The sequence below is a fragment of the Dama dama genome, chromosome 19 (assembly GCF_033118175.1).
Source record: "Dama dama isolate Ldn47 chromosome 19, ASM3311817v1, whole genome shotgun sequence".
In the NCBI taxonomy this organism is placed as follows: domain Eukaryota; kingdom Metazoa; phylum Chordata; class Mammalia; order Artiodactyla; family Cervidae; genus Dama; species Dama dama.
The window spans coordinates 23,907,257-23,934,396 of NC_083699.1; the positions used below are offsets into that span (position 1 = coordinate 23,907,257).

The 27,140-nt window shown below is 41.5% G+C and overlaps 1 protein-coding gene across 13 annotated transcripts in view; it reads right to left on the reverse strand.

The window, feature by feature from the left end:
* The window catches only part of TNIK (TRAF2 and NCK interacting kinase), a 395,669-nt gene that overhangs the window by 20,354 nt on the left and 348,175 nt on the right, over positions 1-27,140 (reverse strand). For 6 of the 13 annotated variants that reach the window (XR_009697107.1, XM_061168322.1, XM_061168319.1 and 3 more), the window contains 8 exons: positions 26,808-26,831; positions 20,589-20,773; positions 11,445-11,574; positions 7,259-7,393; positions 4,968-5,132; positions 1,949-2,060; positions 976-1,146; positions 97-240 (listed from right to left, as the gene is read on the reverse strand). Coding sequence is in view for 12 of the 13 variants with exons in the window: in XM_061168322.1 (XP_061024305.1) it covers positions 97-240; positions 976-1,146; positions 1,949-2,060; positions 4,968-5,132; positions 7,259-7,393; positions 11,445-11,574; positions 20,589-20,773; positions 26,808-26,831 (1,066 nt within the window). In the remaining variant the exon portion in view is untranslated. The remainder of the gene's footprint in view (positions 1-96; positions 241-975; positions 1,147-1,948; positions 2,061-4,967; positions 5,133-7,258; positions 7,394-11,444; positions 11,575-20,588; positions 20,774-26,807; positions 26,832-27,140) is intronic. The other 7 variants (XM_061168325.1, XM_061168328.1, XM_061168330.1 and 4 more) reach the window with 3 other exon arrangements.

The window sequence follows — 27,140 nt, forward strand, 5'->3', positions numbered from 1 at the left end:
GCCACTGGCTGGTGGGACGAGCAGAGCTTACTATTCCTTCAGAAGCGAGGCGATCGCCTTTCCCACCCATGCAGATCTGGTCATCTCACAACATACCTGATATTGTCACGAGGACATTCAGTCCCTCGAGCACATCCATCTGCTGAAATCGCCTCCGGTTGATCAGATTATAAACTTTGCCTTGCCCACTTCGGTCCAAAAGCATCAGGCCATTTTCGGTTCCCACCAGGAGGTTTACACCTGCAAATTTAAGAAGGGTCCCCAGACTGACTCTGACAGGCTTTACTCTCCTGTGTCTGGGGTCCCTGCAAAGCCTAAGAGCTGTACCTTGTAAATACACACTAGTGAGCAAGTAGGCATACCACAGTAGGGAGTGTAGAAGTAGAAGCTCTGAGACAGTAATTAAATCATTGTTGCTCTAGTAATGAACTTAGTGTTCTTTTATAAAGTGGTAGCAGCATTCATTACATGAAGCTGCTCTACCGCCTAGAATAGTGTTTTTTTTTTTTTCCTTTAGAATAGTGTTCTTGAGAGGAGCCTGAGGCATGGCTGTGATGCCAGCACAATCTGCCTTTATTCCTTTCCTGTGACACCCACCCTTTTCTTGGCTCTCTCGGTAACTCCCACCTTGAGACCTCGCCAAGGTTCACCCCACTCATATTCATGCAGTGATTCCTAGTTCTCTCACCTTTCACATATGCTCACACTGTGCTGGGCATATGGTAGGTGAGTATTAAGTGGGAGCTAGGTCTGTTGTTGGTTTGAGCCCATCCCTGTTGTGCGACAAGATCATTTTGGATCTCCTTCTGTTATCCTGAGTATATCAGTTCTTCCTAAATATAAAATTGCTCTTAATCTTTCTTGAGGCCAAGATAGTTCCAAGTCAGGTCTCTAATACCCGTGATTGAATCAACACTCTTCTGATGGTAAGATTTCTCTTCAATCCATTAATGAATGTTACAAGCACCTACTTACCCCACAGAGCTGCACAAAGTATTTCTGAATTGAATCGCTTCTTATATTTTCTGATCTCTGGTGTGTCGCTATGAGGCCGAATGTTGGTTGGGTTTACGTTCACCACTGAAATCTTTCTTGCTTCATTTAGTTTGGCCTGTTCTTGCCTAAGAAGTTCGCTAGTAAACAGGGCTTTGAGAAAAAGAACCAAAGAAATTAGTGGCATCTTGAAATATAAACCAATGGAGACATGGAGAAGGGGCTTCAAAACACTAGGGTTTTTCCTTGTTTAGTGTGCTTTATAGTAAAGGCAAAGAAATGCTGAAGCTATAAATATTTTACACTTTTTTTAGTAGAATCAAGTACAAGTCATTCATAAAAGCAGATTTTATCTATTAGTAAAATAGGTTTATAGACACTACTTGAGCAGTTGAGGGAATTAATAGTCATCTCATAAAATTAAATATACCATCTCCATCTCCTGTTATATATGCAGGAAAGATTTACTTTTTGAAATGCCACGTTATCCATCGACAAACTGGCCAAAGGTGAGTCTGATGATTAGTGAGTTGCAGAATTCTAGAAAGCAAGACTCTCCTCTAAATCAGCCAGACTTTTGCAGTGGGAAGCACACACCTAGAACTCAACACAACTCAACACGCATTTATTAAGTTTCTACTGCGTGCACAGCATTGTACCCAGAAACTGCTTTTGAGAAATAGGTGGTGAGTTTGGAGATCTCGGAGGAACAGCTTTTCCCAGGGCCCCTGGATACCTCTGGGTTCCTACCAGAATCAAAACAGAAAAGGTGAAAAAAAAAAAAAAAACCAGAACTTTGAGGAATCCTATAAAAAAACAAAAAGTCTTCCTTTTTTAAGACAGGGCCTAAGCAGTTAATGGCTTAACTACTGAATGAAGAATTAATTTTTTTAATCAGGCCATATCAGAATGGAAAAGCAAGCTGTTTCTAAAACATTGGGGACTTCTAACTTACCCGCAGCTGATGATTCCTCATCCTCTTCATCTTCATCAGTGGGAGACGTCTGGTATACCCTGGGGTCCACAAAGGGAGTGAAGGAGGCTTTGGTGCTGCTCCCCAGGCCATACTAGTCAATAAGCAAGATTAAGAAGAGCAGATAAATACCACAGCAACCAACAACGTTAACAATACTCTGCTTGGGCTTTACAATTACTAAGTGAAAGTGAAAGTCACTCAGTTGTGTCCAACTCTTTGCGACCCCATCGACTGTATAGTCCACGAAATTCTCCAGGCCAGAATACTGGAGTGGGTAGCCTTCACCTTCTCCAGGGGATCTTCCCAACCCGGGGACTGAACCCAGGTCTCCTGCATTGCAGGCGGATTCTTTACCAGCTGAGCCACAAGGGAAGCTTACTAGAGACTCTTCAAACTATCCAACTGTATACACCCTAACCACCAAGTCAAAGGGTATGGTTCTCTCTCTAGCTTCTCCTAGTATTGGTTCCTCACTAACCACTGGATCTTGGTAGGAGTTCGTGAATTATCAGACTGCAAGAGCTGCAGTGAGCAAATGACATTATGTACCACATGTGGCACCTTAGTATCTGGTAAGATAGCTGTGGTGACAGAGAGATTATCACTCTCTCTAAGTAAAAGCAACCTCCCACTGACTAAGTAGTCTTAAGAAAAGTAGACAAACTGGCAATGAGTTAAGTAAGCATGTGAACATAGCAGCACTTCATCCTGGACACTCAAGCCACTCGACTCCCTCCTGGCCCGTTTGAGGCCTTTCATGCTGGCCTGGTGATGCAGGTGGGCTGGTGTTGACTCAAGAAGCCTTAAAATCTGCAATACAGAGACAATTTCTTCCAGGGAATAAAGACTCTTTTCCTTCCCACGATGGTTTCCTTAAAACAACACATATTTATATGCTCTATCTAGGGACTTCATGAAGATATTAGGTTTGCAGGCACCTCGACAGCTTACTTAAAAAATAACCCAAAAGGCCTGGACAGCACTGTTTGACTATGAAATCAGAAATAGACTAGGAGACACTAAACTTTCAAGGCTTCATGTCACGATATTCCACATTTGACTTTTGCTAAAGGAGTTTCAATACCATCTCCTCATTTTGTCTATTATTGTCAAATCCTTTTAATATCACCAACAGATTTCCCTTTCTTGTGTGACTTGGAGTCTAGGAAGATGAATACTTTGAGAATGTATTTATTTTTATTTTTCATAAGCAAATCAATCTTATTTCATCTAAATTAATATAAATATGAACCTCAACCATGAACATAAGAAGCATTTTTTGGGGGGATAAATGTCTTTAAGTTTTCATTTTTTAAAAAGGTTTTATGTAAAAATAAAACCTATATCCCAAGACCCCTAAACACATAAAGAGAAAACCACAAAAACCCAATGTAATTCAAGATTTCTCCTTCATGTTATGAATCAAAACCATTTCATCCTTCACAAGGTAGGATTCCCCCTGCCAAACAGAGCACTTTCACAGACATCCTCTCCTTCAATCTTGAGAAGTCTGTGAAGGAGGTGTGGCAAGTACCAACACTCCCACTTAGAGCTGGGGAAGCAGCAGAATTTTAAGCAGAGTCCAACCACACAGAGTCCTCCTTGGTATCCAAAGAGGTGTTCAGATAGGAAAAACCTGTCCACGGTGCATGAAGTTGTAATATTAGTAGAATGCTCCGTGTTCTTTTCCCTGCAACAAATAAAGTTCATCTGCTCTATAACTTTCAAATCCAAGTGGTGCATTATAAAAACACAGCATGTGGACAACGTCAAAAACAGCAGTGCATATGCTTTATAAATACATGTAGAGTCTATGGTGATTCACAGGACTATTCATTCATGAAACATGACCAAGCACCATGACCTCATCCAACCTGCTCGGTCAAGGACATGCATAAGCACTGCCCGACAGACTGCTTTTATTTTGGCTTTTTTCCTAGACTCCTTTCTGCAGAGGAAAGATAATATCCCATTTCTCCCTTTCTTGTGTGATTTGGAGTTTAGGAAGATGAACACTTTGGGGATGTATCTACTTTTCATAAACAAATCATTTCAACCTTGTTTCATCTAAGTCAAATTTAGTTTGACTAAGTTAATGTAAATATGAACCTCAGTTATTGGCCTTGGAATCTCTACAGGCTGAAGTTTTCATCCCCAGCCTGAGAGACGTGCTTAGTCGCTCAGTCATGTCTGACTCTTTGCGACCCTATGGACTGCAGCCCACCAGGTTCCTCTGTCCATGGGGTTTCTCCAGGCAAGAATACTGGAGTGGGTTGCCATGCCCTCCTCCAGGGGATCTTCCCAACCCAAGGATCGAACCCAGGTCTCCCACATTGCAGTAGATTCTTTACCAGCTGAGCAACCAGGGAAGCTCAAGAATATTGGAGTGGATAGCCTATCCCTTCTCCAGGGGACCTTCCTGACCCAGGAATCAAACCAGGGTCTCCTGCACTGCAGGCGGATTCTTTACCAGCGGAGAGACAGGAGGTCCCAGTTCTGGTCCCAGGTCTGTCACAAACCAGCTGTGTGCTTTGGGCAAGGTACTTAACCTCTCTGAGCCTCAGTATTCTCATCTGTAAAAACAGGTATTGGTTCAGCTGCTACCTGTGAACTTTTCACTGCTCTGCTTCTAACACTGCCTCCATCTGAGTATATGCATAAGTAGTTATGTGTGCTCAGTTGCTCAGTCATGTCCAAATGTTTGTGACCCCAGGGTCTGTAGCCTGCCAAGCTCCTCTGTCTGTGGAGATTCTCCAGGTAAGAATACTGGAATGGGGAGCCATTCCCTTCTCCAGGGGATCTTCCCAACCCAGGAATCGAACCTGGGTCTCCTGCATTGGCAGGTGGATTCTCTGTCATTGTGCCACCTGGGAAGCCTGCAGAACCCAACCAAATAGGTTTCTGGGAGCTTGTCAAAACCTCCTTCTTGAGGAAACCAGGGTCTCAGACTCTCCAAATGAGAACTCAGCTGTTGTGGCTCCTACCACCCAGCACCTACTTCAGTCCCGGCGTCCATTTCCTGGGGGTGGGTGGAGACGCGCCCCAGGCCCTCGGTGGGGGTCCCCGCAGGGGAATGGCTCTGCTGCACCAGGTCCGGGAGGTTGATGTGGCCGGCAAAGCCATTGCTGTCACTGTGGCCCGGTCGCTTCTTCTCTCCGGACGGCTGGGGGGGTGCACAACACAAAGAGTGACATCACCCCTCACAGCCCAGGCACAGTGGCCTGCAAACCATCCCACGGGGGTGTGGGAAGACACCCAGATTTCAGTTTCATCTAAGAGAAAGGTTAAGGTTGCTACTATTTAGTATACGAATTGACCCGAGGGCATTACACTCTTGCATGAGGGGCAGTCAGGGGGCACATATAATGTGGGGGTGCCCTGTGGGAAGACAGTAATGCCATGGGTGGACTGTGGAGCAGGGCTTGGTGGGGACCACACATGATGTTCCTCTTCTGCAGTGTGTCTCCGTGTGCACACCAGATCACATCACGAGGTTACAATGACATAAATGAAAAACAATAACGTGACCTAAAACATCTCTGAAGAGAAGCATTAGTCTGAGATAACACTAATAATCCTTGCCTAGGGTACTCCAAGAAAATGCAGAGATGATTCCCAACTCATAGGCTTCTTGGTCAGCCCTGAGGTCAAACCAATGATTAGCTAATCATAGCTGATGGGAGTTACAAAGAAAACACGGAAGTAATCTATAAAGATAATTTGAAAATATGGCTTTACATCCACTATCACTAATGTTGAATCTCTCAGTAAGCAACTATGGTGCCTTGTGCCAGGAACTGGTAAAAAAAAAAAGAGAGAGAGAAATCAACTCACAGATGTAGAAAATAAACTTATGGTTACCAGGGGAAAAGATGGGTGAGGGATAAATTGAGAGACTGAGAACGCCATATACACATGACTTTATACAGAATACATAACTAATAAGGACCTACTGTATATAGCGCAGGGAACTCTACTCAATACTCTGTAATGGCCTTAATGGGAAAAGAATCTGAAGAAAAAAAGAGTGGATATATGTAAATGTATAACTGATTCACTATGCTATACACCTGAAACTAACATAACATAGTAAATCAACTATACTCCAATACAACTTTTTAAAAATATGAAGTCATCATGACCAGCAATGCATCTGAAGCATCCATTTATAGCATATATAGCATATAGCTATAGTTTATAGTATCCATTCCCATCCCCCCCATCACAAGTATTATCTCATTTATTAACCGCAGTTCAGAGATGTTAAATAAGCAGTCCAAGATCACACAGGCCAAGATGATGAAGGCAGCAGAGCCTGGCCATGTGTCTGCTTTGGCTGGACGCCCCTGCCAGCTCTGGACTGGGCAGGCTGGGGCCCTTCTGCCCGCACCAGTCAGGCCCTTGAGGAATCTGTGCTCCAAGAAAAGTCTTCCTCAAAGGTCTGGGAACGAGGGAGTGACTCTGGGCCACCAAGTTATCAGCTGGGTCAGTCCTCCCGCAGGGGCCCAACCTTCCCTGCTAAGATCCAGGAGATCCCTCCCATTTGCGGTTAGGTCCTTGTACCAATCCCTGCCCCCAGCCGCCAGCCTACCCGTCTCCTCTCTTCCCCTTCCCAGGACAGCTGGGAAAGACTGTGCTGACTCAGCATAAATGCAGTCATGAAGGGAAGGGTGGCCTGTAGTTTCCCCTTTTCAATGTCCTTTAAAGGTACTTTGTAATATATATACTATGTTAGTGCCAAAGGATAAATGCATGATTTGTAAATAAATAAATACACTGTATCATGTGGCATTCCCTGGATTTCTTACTGACAGGGCTACATAACCTAACAGGTTGGAAATCATTGCCCTGGAGGGCAGAGCCTCCTCCCAAAAATTTTAGAAAAGAAACACAGAGTTACAAGAAAATTTTGCTCCCAGAAACCAGTGCCCACACTGTAGTCCTGTCCAGGACTATATTTTCTAACTTGACATTTATGTGGCTGGCTCACTGAGGTTTCTCACAGGAGACCTAATTTGAGTAATGATTCCCTTCTTTGACTCTTCTTTTTTTCATTCATTTGACCGATATTTCTGAGTACCCACTAAGTGTGGAGCATTTCACGGCAGGTACACTTCCTGCCTCGTCTGGGCCTGGCGTGGTCAAGAGCTGGTGCTCCTTCCTCTGGAGCCTGTCCCGGTCTTGCAATTAAAGCTCTGGCCCTGCCTCTGGCTGAAGTCAAAGGAGACCCTCTGGGGGGAAGACGAAAGACTCCCAAGTTCCTGAAGGGGTGCATGTAATTGACATTACCAGGAAGCTTGAGAAATAACTGGAAAGCCTTCGTGTCCTCTGTGTCTCCTGGCACAGTGCTCCTGGCCCCTGACTGTTCAGGAGAGGGGCGTTTTCTGGACTCATTTTGTCATAGTGCTCATCTGAACATCTCATCTGTTAAATGACATTTAAGAGGTTCAGTCTTAATTTACTTTATCGTCTTTTATTTTATGTGTCCTGGGCAGCTCCTCCGTCCTGTCCTGAACAGCTTTTCACCGTTTTCCCCACAACTTTCGAGTAGCATAAATCACGCACTGTCTCTTTAGAGTTTTGTGGTTTCTCTTGGATCAGCAGGGTTCCGCCTCAAGCCAAAACTGAATGCAGACATACTGGTTATAAAAGAAAGACTGAAAGAGTCTCACAAGAGAAATGGTGCAGACACTGAGAAGCCTGAAGGAATTCAGCGGTGACCCCTGAGTCTTCCCACTTCTGAGTCATCACCCTTTTGTGCGTTCAACCAGCACTCTCTTAGAATTAAACACCTTCTGTGTGCCACGCATTCTGCTGGGAACATGAAGATAAATGACCAGCAGCTCTGTCCTCTAGGATTTCATTAAAAGAGCTCCAACTAATTCTTCATGCGTTCACTAGCGCCATGAGGTGGGCACTGGAGTGTTCTGAGTATCCCTATATGCCGGGTACTGTGCTAAATAAACACTTTAGGTTCATATCCTTACAGTACCATCAAGAGCTAGTTTCCATTATCACCGTTTTACAGATGGAAAAACTTCAGTGTAAAGAATTCAATTAACTTCCCCTGAGTGACATGGGTTCTAAGTGGTGAAATCAAGGTCAGAACCGAGGCTGTGTTGCAGCAGAGCCTGGGTGCTCTGGCCACTGCTGTCCTGGGTGGCTCTGCTCTTGGCCATAGCTGATCGATTGGACCAGGACACCTGAGCTAACTACAACCAGACTCCCACTGGAATTTCCAGTTAGTCTGAGAGATACTGGTCAGTCTCTGTTGGGCAGCTGAACTGGGATGTGGTGAACACCTTGCAATGTTGGTGGGAGGGGTACGGTGGGGAGAGGTCAGAGCACAAGATTGCGGAAGGGAAACCTGGTATGTGGAGAGAGAGAACAAGGGAGAAAGTGGAGGGAACAGGGATAAGGATAAAGAGAGACAGGCAGCAAGGGGACCGGAGACCAGCCCGTGAGAAGCTGCCCGAGCTCCTAATCCCTTTGCAGTCTCTGATTCTAACTCTACTTAGGGTCCCAACTCATTCTCTGCTTTTGATTCCTTCTAGGAAATACCTCTGAATCCTTATTCCCCAATCTTTGATACCTGCTCAGCCTTTACTTTCCTTTTTAAAATTTATTTTATATATTTGGCTGTGCCTGGTCTTAGTTGCAGCACTCGGGATTTTTAGCTGTGGCGTGCAAACTCTTACTTGGGGCCCATGGGATCGAGTTCCCTGACCAGGGATCAAACCTGGACCCCCTGCACTGGGAGTGCAGTCTTAGCTACTGGACCTGCAGGGAAGTCCCCTGCCGTGTTTTCTTAAGTTGTTGTAAGTGGATTCTTTTTTTTTCTATTACTTATAACCCAAACAGTTTCACGGGTAAGCCAGTGTCCTAGTTCAGGGCATGGACAGACCCTGGAGAGATACCAGCTGGGTAATGAGGAAGGTGCTATGGACAGAGGCCCATGGAGAGGCTTCCAGGAGGAAGGGAAGCTGAGCCAGACCCCAGGGGTCTTCGGGGTGAAGAATGGGCTGGGAACAAGAATAGCTCTTTCAGCAGTTGGTCTCCCGTGGACAAAGTGGCAGATGATAGATGGTGTGGTGGTGTTCTAGAAAGTGAGGAAAGAAAGGTCCTATGGGGTCGCAGGCGAGGGAAAGGTAGACCTGCAAAGCAGGGGTGTGTGCTACAAGCGGGATTTATGTATCTGACAGGACCATGGAGAGGGGAGCCAGTGCATTCCTACAGATCCATCTCATCCAGTCCTGTGAGAAGGACGAGCTGAGTCCTTCTTTTAAAAAAAAGAGCTGAGTCCTCTTTTAAAAAAATTTATTTTTGACCTTGCTGGGTCTTCTGTGCTGCGTGGGGATTTTTCTAGTTACGGAGAGCGGGGCCTGCTCTCTTAGAAGTTGAGATACGCAGGTTTCTCACTGTAGTGGCTTCTCTTGTTGCAGAGAATGGGCTCTAGGGCATCTGGGCTCAGGAGTTTCAGCTCAAGGGCTCTAGAGCACAGATTCAGTAGTTGTGGCACATGGGCTTAGCTGCCCCGTGGCATGTGGGATCTTCCCAGACCAAGGATCGAACCTGTATCCCCTGCATTGACAGGTGGATTCTTAACCACTAGACCACTAGGGAAGTCTGAGTTGAGTGATTCTCCTTGACGTTCATCTTACAGAACTGAACCATTAAGAGTTTCTACTTTCTTATTCTCTCGGTCACACTTTAATTTGTATTTATCTTTTTAATACACACATTTTAAATGGATTTCAACTCAGGTTGTTATTTTAAAAGCCCATGTTTGGAAAGAGTAGAATTTAGAAATTGAGAGGACAAAAAAATTTAATGGGTCCTCAATAGATCAAATTTATATATGACACTGGTGAACGCAATTTTCAAGGTGACTGGCTACAGTTGTAGTGTTGGAATGCTTTAAATATTACGGAGCCATTTGGATGGTGACTGAGCTTAAAATGTGGCTCCAAATAACCATGTCAAGGTATTGACTTTGTCCTAAAGGTTCCAGCAAATCTGAAACCACATTAGAAATTGGAGTCCTTTAATTTGGAGTCAGAGAGTAACTCATTCCAGAACATTTCCCCTTATGTTTTTCCCGGTGACAGGGTCTAGTGAGAGAAGCCCTCTACACTTCCACTGAAATTATCCATTTACCACGCAGGGAGATTTATATGCCAGCATGACACAATGTCAACTTCAGCAGCCAAGTCCATTTTTCATTCCAGGCTTCCGTGAAAGGGCTCTTTAAAAGTCTACTTGAAATATTCGGCAAGGCCATAAAATGAAATTCTAGAAATCTGCTTGGTGAACTAGTCTTCCAGTTATAGCTTTACTGCTCATCATTATTTCAAAGGCCTTATTCATCCTAAAACTACAGTTCCTTTCTTTCTTACAAAAATGAGATGCCCTTTGCCTCTTTTGGAGAGCAAAGCCTGCGGTTAGTGTTTTCTAATCAATCCTGGCTAACGAAGGGGAATGACAGATGACATATGTTTATGTTTCAGAAAGGAAGAGTGGGAAGTGATAGCAAGGAAAAGGAGAGCCTGATGCTGTGGAGAGACTGAAATAAAATAGGTGTCATTTATTGGATGCTTCTAGGCAATTAGCTCATTGAATCCTCCCAAACATCTTGTGAGTCATTTACTATTACTTATGGAATTTTATGGATGACAAAACGGCTTTAGGGAGAGGTCAAGTAACTTTTGCCCAGTGTCACCAGCCACTAATTTCCTTCTAAGAAAAGACCTGCTGTTACACTCGCACAGGGATGGTGGAGTGAAAAATGAGAAAAGATGGATTCTAACATGTCCAGGCCTTTCTGGTCAGCACAGATACAATGGGCATGAACTGCATGCTGGAGGGGCAGGTGAAAGGAAATGTGTGCCCCCCGCCCATCCAAAATGATGTTCCTAGAGTTTAAAAAAAACAAAATTACTCAAAACACTAAGGTACATTTTTTTTTTTAACGTACATCTGCTTATTTCTTTGTTCCTTCACCAGGACAGCTTAACAGTCTTTAATGTTCATTTAACTGGATGAGATGATTATCACCCTTTTTGGAACCAGAGAGCATTTTCTACATAAAATGCACAAGGGTAAAACCTGGAGTGGGGAGCAGGAGGCACAGCAAGGCCATTGATGCTATCTGAATAGACCCTTCGTTTCTGTTTTCCTGTGCTAGGAAACATCTGGGTCTCCAGTTTTATATCCTTAGGCTCAAACGCTATATTCCAATTTGCATAGCTTCCACTGAAGAATCTGGACTAATGTGATTAAGTCATACTGCAAAAGCTCGGAAGGATGTGGGAAAGAAGGTGGCCAATTAAAATCACCCAGCCATTTAGAAACATGGGCCCTTCTCCCTCTCCCACCCTTCATTCCCTAAAATACATGCTTAAGCATCCTCTGTGAAAGCTCTAATATAAAAACCAATTAAGAAACACACTTCTACAGAGTTTTTATACCAACTTACTTCTCTTATCATCAAGGTTCCTTCTCTTGAAATACTGCTGCCGAAAGTGTCCGCGTGAGAGGTCTCCAGCCCATGCGTGCCGACCATTCCCACATTGTATTGCTCAGCGCTCCCAGGGGCTCCTGTGGGTCTGAAAGAGGAGGGAACAGCATTCATGACAGTGTGTGCTTGAGAGTCCCTTGGACAGCAAGGAGATCAAACCAGTCAATCCTAAAGGAAATCAACCCTGAATATGAAGGACTGATGCTGAAGCTCTAATACTTTGGCCACCTGATGTGAAGAGCCAACTCACTGGAAAAGACCTTGATGCTGGGAAAGATTGAAGGCAGGAGGAGAAGGGGACGACAGAGGGTGAGAGGGCTGGATGGCGTCACTGACTCAATGGACATGAGTTTGAGCAAACTCCAGGAGATGGTGAAGAACAGGGAAGCCTGGCGTGTTGCAGTTCCTGGGGTCGCAAAGAGTCGGACATGATTTAGCAACTGAACAAACAAATGCTTAGGGAACATCTGTTTCCTGTCCACGGTGATAGTAAAGTAGACATAATATAAAATTTAAGTGTACAGCTCAGTGGCCTCAAGTACATTTCACTTTAATACTGTAAGGATGTTTGAACATCCACAGTGTCCCTTGTCCTCCTCCTAATAGTCCTCCTCTCCACCTGTTAGCCAGGGTAAGCAACTGGGCTCCCTCTGCAAGATCTCCAAGTCCTCCCTACTCCTCTCTGACCAGCAGATGCCCTGAATTTTGCACCTGCTGTTTCCTCTGCCTGGAAAGCTCTCTTCTATCCCGCTTGGCTGGTTCCCTATCATCCATCTGATTTCATCTTAACCGATACTTTCCCAGAGAAGACTTCTCTCACCAGCCATCCACATCTTATCCCACCAGCTCCTCTTCTTGCTCTGCATCCTTTTTCTTTAATAGTCCTCATCATGATTTGTAATTCTAGATTGTTCTGACTCTTCTAATTTTCCTCTTCCTTCTCATTAGAACAGATGCTTGTGAGGGCAGAATTCTTGACTTTTTGCTCATCCCTAAATACCCAGTATCCAGCACAGAACTCTGCACAGAATAGAAGTATAAAAATAACCATTTGATAAGTAGGTTTTACACTGTTTTATAGAGAATACATATCTATGAAGAGCATTCTGGTGTACCAGGCATCCATTAACGAGGCTGTTTAACTCAAGAGCATCCAGTACTTTAAAAAATCTCTATAATCACCTCACACTGTGGTATATTTATTTCCAGTTTTTTTCTTGCTCTTCTATTTAAGATACAATGGAAGAAGGGAATCGGATCTTGACATATGCTAGCAAACACTGATGTTTGCTGTCGACCCTGGCACAGACCAAAGCACTGTGGGAAACCGAGGACCAGACAGGTGATGTGGGCACCTGCAGGACTTCAGTTTTCAATGCTGGACCTGTTGTCACCCTATTGTGCAGCTAACTCTCTTTTATACTGAGGCTGAATTTTGAATTAAATACATCTAGGTATGGGTTAGAATTAATGTGTTTGGGAAGAAATTTCAAAGAAGTATTTTTAATATTTCACTCCCAGGAAGGAGCTATTAATAGTGTTACAGAGACACAGAAAAAGAAATTGATGTAATGGATTCCTGGTGTATTGCTAGATTGGTATATCAGAATAATTCTCATAACGATGATTTCTTTACTCATTTATTTGAAAATTTGTTTTATCTTGTATTTTATTTTTTCTTAGCAGCTTTAAATTCTTTCTTGGGACAAGATGATGTAAGACAAGTCAGTCAGTAAATTAAGCACTTATGAAGAGCCAAAGCTTCCTGGCAAGGGAGGCACTTTCCTTTGTCCCTCAGGCATTCTTCGCCACTGTCAAGAGGCTAGACTAACCTGCTGGCCACCACCAGGTTGACACCTTACAATCAAGGTCTCTTGCACCATTAGAGAGTCCCACCTGAGTTCAAATATTAAGGATGTTTTGGCTCTACTTATCTTCCTTATTCTGCCAATGTTCTGGTTCTATCCAAACATTTTAATCAGAAATATCTCAATATGGATGAATTTTCATGAAAAAAGTATTTCCTAGGGCTCTTTCCAGTAAGACAATTCTTTCCTTAATTTTCTACATGTCTCAGTTAAACTCATCCCCAATTTTTGCATTTTCATCATAATTTTAGTAAAATTGCCATCACTGGTTCCAATTCTTTTCTACGCAAATGTTACGGCAAAGATGTGACACATCAATCAGCTTCTTTGTCTGTATAATCTTTCCAAAGCTTCTGTGGTCACTACTTCTACCAGGTCCAATTTTTTCTAGAACAATTTAAAGATGAAAATTTTATTAAGATTTGATTTGTCTGTCAATTTTCAATCAATAGCAAATTTTACAGTGTATACTATTAAGCACTGTCAGTTTTACATTTCATGGAATATTTTTCTGTGACTATTTCTTCCTGGATCAATTTTATGAGTCAGAAATGCTTCATTTAATGATAAATTTTAATGTTGATCAGTTTGGGCTGTTTTGAATTTTATTCTACATTAGTTCTACTAGTACTATTCCTTATAGACTGACTAAAGGATGCCTATATTTCTTCCTTAGTCAATCTTCTTCTAAAATGGTGAGTAATTCCTCTTAGAATGGTTGTTCTATTGTACAGGATTTGTCTGCTGTATTGTGAATCTTCTTCATATATCTGCTTATTCAGTGTATCTTGTATTATCGGTTCACACCATTAATTCTTCTGTTAACATGTAGTCTGATATAAGATCATGGCTTTTGATGATGAAAATACACATAAATTTCTGTGTGCTCCAAATCACCTCTCTCTACATTTTTTTTTAAAAGGCAAAGTGCAGCCTGTAGTTCACGTTTCAGGGACTGCAAAACATTTTTAAATCGTGGAAGACTTCTTGCTGTGTCTGTCACTGTTGGTCACTTCCTTCTGTCCTTCTTACCCCCATCCCCGGCTGTCCTTTAAATTCTGTCCCTGTATGTTTCTATTATGGCTCCAAGCTCCCAACTCTGCCATGTCAATCTTTATCAACCCCTTAGAAATTCATTCATTCATTTAATTATTAAAAGCTTGTTATGTGATATACGTTGTACCAGATGCTAGAAAAAAATACCTAAAAAATGAGACACAACCCTAAACTTCCATAAGATTATAATCTAATGGAGGTTGGGCAAAAGACAAAAAACTTAATTTAGAAATGCAGTATTTCTAACTCAGTGAGAAGGGTAAATAGAAGAGCAGAGGACCAATGTTAACCAGAAGTTACTCCTATCCTCCTCCTTTGGTTTTTACTATCCCTTCCTCTGTATTGGCTCTTTCTCCCAATCAGTAAACCTGATAAGGTCTCTCCTCTCTCCCATTTCATTAAAATATCTCCCTTGATCCCAATTCTGTATTTACCACCCACATATACATTTCTCTTTTCTGAACGTTCTCCTTACAAAGTTCTCCAATTTATTCCTCAGCACACTCTGGTTCACTTCTCAGATGATTTCTTCCTCTGTTGTTGTTGTTCAGTCATTTAGTTGTGTCTGACTCTTTGCGACCCCATGGACTGCAGCACACCAGGTCTCCCTGTCCTTCCCTATCTCCCAGGGCTTGCTCAAACTCACGTCCACTGAGTTGGTGATGCCATCCAACATCTCATCCTCTGTCGTCCCCTTCTCCTCCTGCCCTCAATCTCTCCCAGCATCAGGTTCTTTTCCAATGAGTTGGCTCTTTGCATCAGGTGGCAAAGTATTGGAGATTCAGCTTTAATATCTTCCTATACTTAACATCAAGAACCTAAAGGAAACTCTTTAAGTTATTTCTAAACTCTCAATGTCAGTGATTACTCTTGGACACTGCGTTTGGCCCCTTGCCTGTGTCTGATAATCACTCAGCCCCATTCTCTTCTGGGTTTTGAGACAACTTTCCCCGGGTTTTTCTTTTACCTCTCTTCTTTTCATAAGTTCCTCTTAAGATGCTACTGATCCCCAGTACTCTGCTTCATTCTATATAAACTGCTACAATGTTAATGATAGGGAAAATGGAAAACTGTGTGGGAGAGGTCTGGGAGGGTAGAGGAATAACATGGAAACCTACTATTTTCTTAATTTTTCTGTAAATCAAAAGTTGTTCTAAAAATACTTTATTAATATATAATAATTTTAAAAAGCAATGGTTTAAAAACACCTAGGCTCAAACAACTATAACAGCTTACAGTTAGAAAAAATCCTCTGTTCTAACAATTATCTTTCTGATATAGAGTCTGGGTAGGAACAAGCATTTATCTGAATTTCTATAAAGACTGTAAAAAACAAAACACATCAACTAATTGGGAGGAAAACTATAGAAAATTTACTGTAATTAGGCCACATGTCTGTAACAATAATTTCCTCTAATTGAATTTGTCAAAGTGTTCCTGCAGGTATTGATTTAATTCAATTTCAATATACATTAATCAAACACCTGCTACATGAAAGGCCCTCAGTTTGGCACTGGGTAGTGGATATAAAGCTGAAGAAGACATGATCCTGAAACTAAAGAGATTAGCATCTGGAAGAGCATAAAAACATGGTGCAAATATTCCAAAGCGAGGCAGGATGTGAGAATGTGGGACACAGGGACAGGTCATTCCAAGAGGAGGCACAACCCTGGGAAAGTGCAAGGCGTTTGGAAACAAGGAGGAGGTCAGTTTGGCTGCAGCATATGCTGTCACCGCCCCAGGAGTGGAAAGAACTCCTTGTTGTAAGGCATTAGGCAGACAGCACAACCATGGCCACGCTTCTACAGCAGTCCAGGGTCTCAACACTGGACAGGACAGCAGAGAGGATGGCAGGCGGGGTGGGGGAGGGGCGCAACAACAGCCCGGGTGGTGAACGGGGCGGAACCCCGGCTTTCCAGTGAGGATGGGAAAGAGGGGACATGAGACATGTGGTTTTCACTGTCCAGACTGCGCTTTATGAGACTGTGCAAAACTCAAGGACTATGACAGAAATAGATGGTCCTAGTGATGAAGACTGCACTCCACATGCACTCATCTAAAGCATGAAATGGTACCTGAGCGAAAGTGAAAGTGAAAATCGCTCAGTCCTGTCCGACTCTTTGTGACCCCATGGACTATACAGTTCATGGAATTCTCCAGGCCAGAATACTGGAATGGGTAGCATTTCCCTTCTCCAGGGGATCTTCCCAACCCAGGGATTGAACCCAGGCATCCCTCATTGCAGGTGGATTCTCTACCAGCTGAGCCAGAAGGGAAGATGCTGATATAAACGGCTGCCTCTTCGGCATACTTGGGCTGATGCCAATCAGCTAACGTGGCTATCATTCCCTCCTTCCTAGTCTATAATGTTTTTATTATTTTCCTGATTATAAAAATAGTGAGGGCTCACCATAAAATTGGCTTCCCTGGTGGCTCAGTGGTAAAGAATTTGCCTGCCAATGAAGGAGACTCGGGTTTGATCCCTGGATTGGGAAGATCTCTGGGAGAAGGAAATGGCAACCTACTCCAGCATTCTTGCCTGGGAAATCCCATGGACAGAGGAACCTGGTGGGCTACAGTCCATGGGGTTGCAAAAGAGCTGGACGTGACTTAGGACTAAACAGCAACAACATCGTAAAATTGGGCATATATATAAGAATCCCTCACGGTAGTATAACTCCGTGTGTGTGTGCAGGCTAAGTTGCTTCAGTCATGTCCAATTCTTTTGTGATCCCCGTGGAACTGTAGCCCACCACGTTCCTCTGTCCATGGGGTTAGTGTGGCAAGAATACTGGAGCAGGTTGCCTTGCCCTTCTCCAGGGGATCTTCCTGACCCAGGGATCAAATCCACGTCTCTTATGTCTTCTGCACTGGCAGGCAGGTTTTTACCACTAGTACCACCTGGGAAGCCCTGCTTAGTCTGGAGGGCTAATGCTTTTAGAATTTCCCTTCAACCCATTATTTTTCTAGGCTTGAGGCACTGGGAAATAGTGCAGTTGGTTAGTTATGGAATACAGTCTTTTTATGTGCAGTCTTACAGGTTATATCATACACTACTAATATGAAGTCAGTATTTTATATAGAAGTCACTGTTCTGCACATCAGTGTCTATAGCTGCTTGTTGGAATGGCGGGGCTCCATTTCTGAAAAGCTCTTTAGTGTACACTTCATGGTAGTGAACTGTGCTGCAATAGATTTTAATTTTTTGCTCTAAAAATACACAGTATGAAATGTGAAGGGTTATCTTAAGGGTGGAAAATAAAAGTGATAAGAATGTAAGAAGCAATCTACCTCAGAAATGTCTTACTCCTAAAGAAACAATGGATTTTTTAATAGTAAAGTTTTTTAAACATATAACTATTCATTCTACAGAACACAGTGAATATATTTTATATTCACAAAAATGTCTATATTTAGCAAATAAAATACACATACACACATCTGTATCCTGCTTTTTCTTTAAGTGCGTTTCACATATAATTAACTATTTTTAGTGTTCTTTAATGGACAATTGTGTCAATTTGCCTAAAATTTATCAATTCTTCTAAAGCCCCATCAAGTTCTGCCTCCACTACAAGCATTCAGTTATAGCCTATTTATTACTTCTGAGGAATACCATAATAAATCCTCTGAATGACTTTAACAGTATCTAGTCTGTTTTCTTTCCAAATCACCTTGATGAAACGATTTCTCTCAAACAGGGCACCCTCCACATCACTCCCCAGCTCAGGACACCTTCCATGGTTCCCTGCTGGCTACATGACCAAGCGTACACTTTGCTGTTTGGCGTCACTAGTCCAGACCTTTCCCCTTTATACCAGCTCTATTTCCACCAAACTTAACCTTCTGTGCCTTTACTTCAACTCTCCCGGCCGCCCCCTGCTCCCCACCCCCCACCGCCCAAGCATCCCGCCTGGGATCCTAGTATTACTGCGTTTTCCTTTCCTTCTTGATGATAGTTATTTGTGTACATGTCTTCCCTCTGGATTAGGCTATAAATGTTTTAAAGCCAGGATACACAACTTCAGTTCAGCGCAGTAATGTGTAAATCAAAGTCACTGAGGATCAACTCCACTCCAGACACCAGGCAAGGTCTTAAGAGTAGAGAGTAAATAAGGCTCAGTCCTCACCAAGGATCTCACAGCCCAGAGAGAGACGACAAGTAATAAATAACCCGATTTGAGGCGCTCCATGAAGTGGCAGGTATACATAGAAGACTCCATGCAATACAGAGATAGCATGGACTCTGCTGCATGGACTAGGCTATGATAGGTAATCTCTAAAGTAACAAGAGTGTGCCAAGTAGCAGAGGAGGCATAGCGCAGCATGGTACATTTAGGCAATTTTAGGAAGATGGGGGTTTCTACCCACCAAGAGAGGGATTTGCCTCTAGTGATATGAGGATAAACACCATTAACAGCCTTACAAAATATGACAGGAGGCTTAAAAACCCAATGAGATTTAACATCTCTACCAAGGTGGTCCTTGGTTGTTCTTCCAACTACTTACACTACTCTGAAGTTTTCCATGTATAATCATGTCTCTCGCCTACTCTTTGTTACCATGGGGACTGTAGCCTACCAGGCTCCTTTGTCCAAGAGATCCTCCAGGCAAGAATACTTGAGTGGGTAGCCATTCTCTTCTCCAGGGGATCTTCCCAACCCAGGGATTGAACTTGAGTCTCCTGCGTTGCAGGTGCATTCTTAACTGTCTGAGCTACCAGGAAAGCCCCAACTAGAATGTAAACTTTTGGAAAGCAGAATTCATGTACATACGTCTTGAATGTCTCAAAGCCCTCTCAATACTTTGAATGTCTCAAAGTATGGGGTCTAACACATAGTGGAAGTCTTATCAATCTTAAATCCACCCTCAGAGCTGTGTGTGCAGTGCTTAAATGGAATTCAAAACATCTGGTAGAAGAATGAATCAATGCTGAGTCAAGACAAAAACTGAAAGGACCAGCATATTTTGCAGGAACGTTCTGGATTAGTGATTTCACCGCTAGAGCAGTTTTATTTGCTGTTAAAAAAACAATTTAAAGCAATTTGTTTCCAAATGTCATATTTTAGCATACTTATGGCTGTCAATAATGGGGTAATCAACAGTAAAATAACAAGTATGGATTTTTCAGCTATGATAATTGGATTTGTCTTTCAGAACTGCTTGTACATCAGGATTGTTAATCAATGGATGACATTTCCAGCAGACTAGTTGGCCCTGTCTCTCCAGTCTCTGCCGAATAGGATAGTCATCTGTGGCTTGAAATGGCATCTTCTCTACAGGGAGTAAATGTGGGGTGATGACCAATGTAGTAGCTGAACCAAAGAAATGGAAGTGAAGAGGAATGAAGGTGGAGAAGTCAGCACCGCTCTTTATCAAAGTTGTAGCAAACCAGAGCTGGGCGCCTTGTGTTTATTTGAGGGAGGAAGTGAGAGGCGTATGTGCGTGTGCTTGTATGAATGACTGTTTGAATTGGGCCAGTAAAGGGGAAGAGGAGAGGTTCTTTTGTAAAAGGATCCAGTCCAGTGAGAAAGAGGGAGCCCCCCCTCACTAAAAAAAGAAAAGAGAAGAAGGAAAGACTGCAAATACTAAGGGAAAGCTAGGTAGCTATAAATATCTAAAAAAGGAGTGTATGTGGTGAAGTCAGACAGCAAAAAGGATCACATAAAAGAGACAATGGAGAAGATGAAGTAGAGAATCCTAACAGGGGTGTATTTAAGTCAAACTCTCAGAGGTTTCACTGTAGGCTTTTGCTGGGATACTAACCCATGCTGTCTCCTGCATTCCACCCACCTTTGTGGTGGTGGTGATGGTGAAATATATGACTCACGTTATCAATGTTAACCTCGAAATATTATTGCCTATAATTTCGCTCTTCAGTTTTAGGGTCTGACTATCAATATCACTTGTCCTGAGATGACAAGAACCAACAGGGACATCACCCAAGGGACAGTCAGCCTCACAACAGCCTAGATAAAGTATATGCAGTCCTTGAAACACTACATATTCTAAGTTACTGTATCTAGGGAGAAGGGGGGAATGTAGAATGATGCTCTAAAAAGTATGTGAATCCCCAAAGTCAACCGATCCTGCCAGAGACCCATATTTCACATTTCTTGTCTTCTTGTTTTGGAAACCTAACTCCTCCTGGCCTACAATGCAAAAGCAGGTCTCTTACATCAGTCTGGGTATGTCGCTGACAGCCACCGTCCCGTCCTGGGTCTCACTCTCTCCATCTTCCTCCTCTTCATCACTGCTTTCTGACTCCTCACTGGAGGAGGAGTAATCTGTTACCTTCTTCAGTGGGCGGTTTGTTTCTTCAATCCGAAGTTCTCTTAATTCTTTGGCCAACGCCGTCAGATCCTACAAAAGAAAAGTTTGTCCAGCAGATATGACATAGATATGAGCAAAACACTATCTCTTAGCAAGTCTCCAGCTTAAGCAACAAGGAAAAAAAAGTAAAAAAAAAAAAAAAAAAAAAAAAGCTCTCTATAGAACCATTACAAACATAGTTACTGCATGAAACCAAGAAAACGATGTTTGCAGCGTGGAGAAACTAGAAAAGAAAGATGAAATAAATTTAAACTTTGTTTACAACTAATTGCTTCACTAGACTGAGACTGCTGGGTTCTGAATCTGCACATGTATATATGTGTATGTGGGCTGTGTGTGTACACATATATACAGACTTTGGGTTCATCTTTTGGGAAGGTGAAGTTGGTCACCCACCCTCAGAGTTAATGGGAAAATACACAAGATTAGAAATAATTTCCCAGTATATCGGGATCACTGTCCAAGCCACCATCATGGCCTCTTCCTCATTATGATTGCTACTGTACCAAAATCTAGCATCAGTCACAGAACAGAGCAATTCCCAAGGTTCCAGCTACTAAATGACTCAGTGGGTGCATCATCATTCCCTGGAGAGCCAAGGCACCGTGTCAAAAAATGGCCCACCCCAAAGCCCAGTGCCACTGAAAGTGATAGCCACAGAGCTGAGTTAATCAAGAGGAACAACAAAATAAAACAAAAAACAAAAACAAACAGAAAAAGAATTCTTTTCTAGAATGATAGGTGTTTCAGTTTCTTTTGTTTTAAACTGCAGTCAACTGGCAGAAACCCTGGCAAAGAATACAGAAATGAAGGTGCAAACACCAAAAAGAAGAGGCAAAGTTTCAGTTTTCCATGAGTGTGATGAAACCTTTAGCCTTATGGATGTGATGAGGTGGTATTTAGTCACCAGGCACATGGCAGGCAGTGTGCTGAAGATCTGACTACCTTTTAATTTACATGCTTTCAGAGCAATGCAGAGGGAAGCAGTTCTGCAAAAGCAAGGTCGCTCTATTTGCACGGGTTAAACTGCCCTTGGCACACAGCATGCACATGAAGAAAAAGCAATTTGACATCAGTCTTACCATTTCTCCCTATATTAGTGACCCATGTGGGAATCAGAGCATTCAGTGAGAGACAGGGGATTAGGGAGAAAGAAACTCATTTGAAGATACTAAATCCCACAGTTTTCTTAAGGCCATATTCTCTCTTTATTTTAATCCAAAAATGTATTTGTCCAATTTGTCTGATGTAAGGTCAGAGTAATACAGATGATGTAAATAACATCTGATGATCTATCCTAATAGGTTAGAAGAAAAACTGTGATAAATATGTGTAACTAAATTATAATTTTATTTTGAGAAGACAACAGATCATCCTGTTTCTTTACTCATGCCTATATGTCAGGCATTGATATATTGGTTAAGACTAAGGGCAGAAGATGGTTCAGGTTTTTCATGGTTAAAATTCAGGAAGTTAAGTGAACAATTTATTTCTAATTTCATAAAAATCAAAGAGACAGCAATGACAACTTCAATATTTGTTCTGTAGTCACTTGAATGGAAGCCCTTGGAAAAGGGAAGCTTCTGAAAATTCAAATTGTGCATTTTCCACACAAACATGCTCACTGGGCTTTTACACACATGCACATAGCCATGGCCTCACTCTCAGTGGATATATTTATCCCATCCATGAAAATGAAAACAAAATTGATTAAAAGGACTCAAAAGATGTTTGAATATAGTGTATACCATTAATGAGGAGAAAAATTACAGCATAGAATTTTATGCAAATTTATTATTGGTTTCTTTGGCAATGAGCCAAAATTCAAAAAGCTAATATTCAGATTTCAGCTTTTAACCTCTTATTTCCTTTTAATAATTGCCAATGTTTACCTTTACCAAATTGAGGAGAGATGAAGGGTATTATACCCTTGAGCACATTGAGAAATACAGTTTAGATATTTGTTAAGGTAATTAATGAAAAAGGACATTATAATCCTCTATACCAATAAAATAATAAAAAATTAGATAAATTTATTTTGTATTTTTTGTTCTCTATCTTAGGACCATGTTATGTCTCATCAAAGACTATATCTAGTATTTAAAATGTACTTAAATTACTTAAATTGTACTTAAATGTACTTAAAATGTACTTAAGTGTACTTAAATTAAAATTAAAAATTTTTTATTATAACTTAAAGAGAGAATATGGTTTAAAAGAGTTTATTTCTAATGTCAATAATTTTGAATAAAATATAATAATATTAACTTTTATTTATTTAAATTAATAATTCATTTTCCCCATGGGTTAGTTTTCCTTATTGCTGACATTTCAAAACAAGACAATTAAGATTTTAAAAAATGAAAACTATTTAGAAATATTTAGCTTGTCCAAAGCTCACTGATTTAAAGAAACTCTCAATTGTTAAAATGACCTAAGTTTCTCCAAACACTGTATTTAGGAACACTTTAAAGCTCTGACACACTTTATAATTTCACTTTTAATTAGAGGTTTTTTTTTTTTTTTTTGGTTTCTGTGTTGTTAAAAAGTTATCTTTCCTGAAGCAGTACAAATGATTGTAATTTCCTTTTAAGCTTAATTGGTAACAGGTGGGTGAAACATATATAAAAATCCCAAGGTAACAATAAAGGGTAACTCGAAACTCCAGCCAAAAAAAAATTTAATCTTCCATTGTCCATAGTCTATACGTTTAGCTGAAGATTTGTTCCTTATTCATCTATCCTGGGGAAACTTACAATAGTAAAGTTATAGGAAACAAAACATGATCTAAAATTGACATCATTGGGTTCAGATCCATTTTCATACGTTTTATTTTCTGACAATACCCATTTTCTCCATGTAATGAGTTTTTGTGGTAATTTATTGCTTGACTGTCACAAGCCTGGAGCTAAAAAGTATTAAAAAAAAGAGAAAAAGGGTGCTATTTACCATGAAAATATTTGAGAATATGTAACTTTAAAAGAAATATGGCAAAATGGTAAGTTTTCTGGCTACAGAGTAACAGATAGTTAAGGGGCTCTTACCCAAACGTTTCTTTTATACAACACTTTTTAGAATCAACTTGGTATAATTTTTCTTTCAAAAAAGTTTACTTAATCTGACAATTATGCATACTCTGCTTTAAAAGGTGCTCTTCTAGTTATCTTTTTAAAAACAATATAGCTTATGAAAATCAGTTCAATTTTTTAAACAATTAAAATAACAGTTAAAAATTTTAAAGTTGGTCTTTTCTTTAAAATTTACTTATTTTTATTTTTGGCTGTGCTGACTCCTCATTAGAGCATGCAGGCTCTTTGTTGCCCTGAGGCATGTGGGATCTTAGTTCCCAGGGATAAAACCCACATCCCTTGCACTGGAAGGCAGATTCTCAATGATTGGACCACCAGGGAAGTCTCAGTCTTTTCTTCACATTTTAAAATAATTCATTTCCTTTTTAGGAAGTGTAAAGATACGACTTGGGGAAGTCACTTGTCATCAGTATTTTCAACTGGGGAAAAAAAGGTTTGGACCACCTGTTATTGTTCTAGTTCTGTCCAATCTATATATGCGCTCTGCCAATTATCAGATTTCTAAATACTAACGAAAAAAATGCTAGTAAAGCCAGTGTTTGCTTTTGTATCTAATCTTCATGACATCTGTTTAATTGTGCTAAAGTGAAAAGAATATTTATTTTGGAAGATGTATTCAATAATCAGACTACTCTGCACAATCTCACACTGCATTAGGAAGGAATGCCAAGTGAATGGACTCTCCCCCAGACTGACTTTTATGAGAACTCAAACCATTAACTTAGCAACAAGAAGCAATTATGTCTTTGGCATTTTAAGACTGCTCATTTCAATCTTGGGTTATCTAAATGGCACATCAGTCACTGGAGACTGGAGAAGCCATATCAAAACTTAGCAATGAAGACAGGAGAGAGAGTTAAGTCAAGTTTTTTCCACTGTGGCACCACATTTGGAGTGGATAATTCTCTATCGCAGGTTATTTTCCTGTGCATTGTAAGATATTTAGCAGCATCTTTCTGCTCTACACACAACATGCCAATAGCACTGCTTCCCACGTCCCACTTGTGACAATCAAAACTGACTCTCGTGTGTACTCAGTTATGTCCAACTCTTTGCAACCCCATGTACTGTAGTCCGCCAGGCTCTTCTGTCTGTGGGATTTTTCAGGCAAGAATACTGGAGTGGGTTGCCATTTCCTCCTCCAGGGAATGTTCCTGATTCAGGGATTTAACCCATGTCTCCTGCACTGGCAGGCAGATTCTTTACTGCTGAGACACCAGAGAAGGCCCCCAAACTGACTCTAGACTTTGCAAACATCTCCTAAGAGGAAGGCAGCTGGGGGATAGTCATTCCTCGCTGAGGACCACCAGGTGATGTAGAACCAAGGAATCCCATATTTTCAGTGGTTGGGATCAGCGATAGTCAAGGATAGAGTTATAAGAATCACCTTGAGGGCTTTTCCCAATCATCTATTGCTCCAAGATTTTGGTGCACAGCTTACATCCTCTCAATTACTTATACCTGTTTCCTACCTCTCATCTCTGCCCAATGTGCTAGAGTATCCTGGAATAAATAAAGCAATTTTTAAAAGCCCAAAATAGCCTGGGTTAACCAGACGAAATCCATGAGAGTCCTTTCCCTCAAGACAGCCACCTCCAAGCCAATTTCTGGACTCATAAGAGGAAACCTTGAGTTGTGTACACACACAACTATTTTATTGGTAGCCTGAGCACCAGAACTGTGTGGGAGAAGGTTGATAAAAGCTGTGATAATCCCTATCCTTCTCACTCTCATGAAGAGGAGGTGCAAGGCTGCAGCACAGAGCAATTCAAAACAATTCCCTTTTTTCTTTTGATAAATGCACCCACACACTGTGGACATTTGGAGTCTCATTCTTTTGTGAACAATAATTCTTTAACTATGAAAACTTTCTTTCTAAGTCACTCTGAATGGTAAGGTGGTCATAATTCTGAAAAAGTGAGGCTTTTTGGTAAAGATCAGACACATAGAAACATGCTTTTCCCACCAAAATAGTCACATGCCTCAGGCCTTGCCTTTACATAGCATTTCAGAAAATGCTCTCGAACACACATGATTTTGAGGGAACCTAAACAATCCTGTGAGTGAGGCAAGGCAGGTGCTCTTATCCCCACTGTACAGATGAGGAAACTGTGACCCAGAGAGTTTGTGAGATAGGCCTCACCAGTTACTTATTGCGGGAGCCAGAATTTGAATGCAGCTCGTTGACCCCAAAGCCAGTGCTTTTTCCATGTCATTTCACAAAAATGGTGCTCAGCAGAGTTCAGCCTGAAAGCCATAATGCTAGTCTTCACATTTCATGCAATTAGACTCTTTGCAGAAGGCCTGTCTCTTCCAAAACAACTCTACTATGCTGTATTCATGCAGGTCTGACAAAGGGCAGTGAGGCAGTCGTCCTTCTTAGCAAGCTACCTAAGATCGGCAAAACCATATATTTTTCTAATGGAAAAATGTCTCCACTGATAAGGAAATAAAGTTACTTAACTGGTCAGGATTCATTAACTAAAGGTGATGTTGCTGCTGATGCTGTAGTTAATGTCCCACAAAATTAATCTAACGATATCCAGTGACTCCTTGTTCACAAATCACACTCTATAAATTTGGACGGCCCTAGAAAAAGATGTCTCTTTTTTTCTGTTAGTAAAACCACCATCCCCTAGCCAGGCAGGCAAGTGTAGGTGAAGAGCTCAGGATTTGCTACCGGAAGATACTAGAATGAGAAACTGCCGGTATCAAAGCACTAATGCATATCTTCAGCCAGACTGGAACACTGGAAAAGTGACATTTTGGCTTAGGAGGAAGGTCTCTGGAGGTTTAAACGGTGTCGGAGGCACTCAGGCTGGCTTTTGTGGGAGGTACTCTCCTCCCAGCAGATCACTCTGAAGGAATGAAGTTTAAACTTAGATCCAATTGGCCACCTTTCTGAATATCAACCTCAGGAAGTCAGTTTATATTCACATCTTGTAAAAGCATGACCAAGAAAAGATAATACTAACCTCATCTATAGCTTTCTTATAGCTCTGAGATAAGAGGAACCCAATCCAGAAGAATCCACGGGAGAGGAAAAGACCAGAAGAAAGGCAGCAGGTTAAACACAAAACGGGAATGGTTAGTACACAGCTGATGAAGGCAAAAGGGAAAGGAGAACGTCTACCCAGAACGATGTCAATTCCCTTCATTGCTATCCTCACTGTACTTCCTTACTTTTAAAGGGGAAAAAACCAAAATATCTTTACATTCATTTCATAGAAAACACTCTTGAAAAATTCAGATAAAACAAGTGGATAGTAAGTCATCCCAAATTAATTTCCAACTTTGAAATTTCAGCC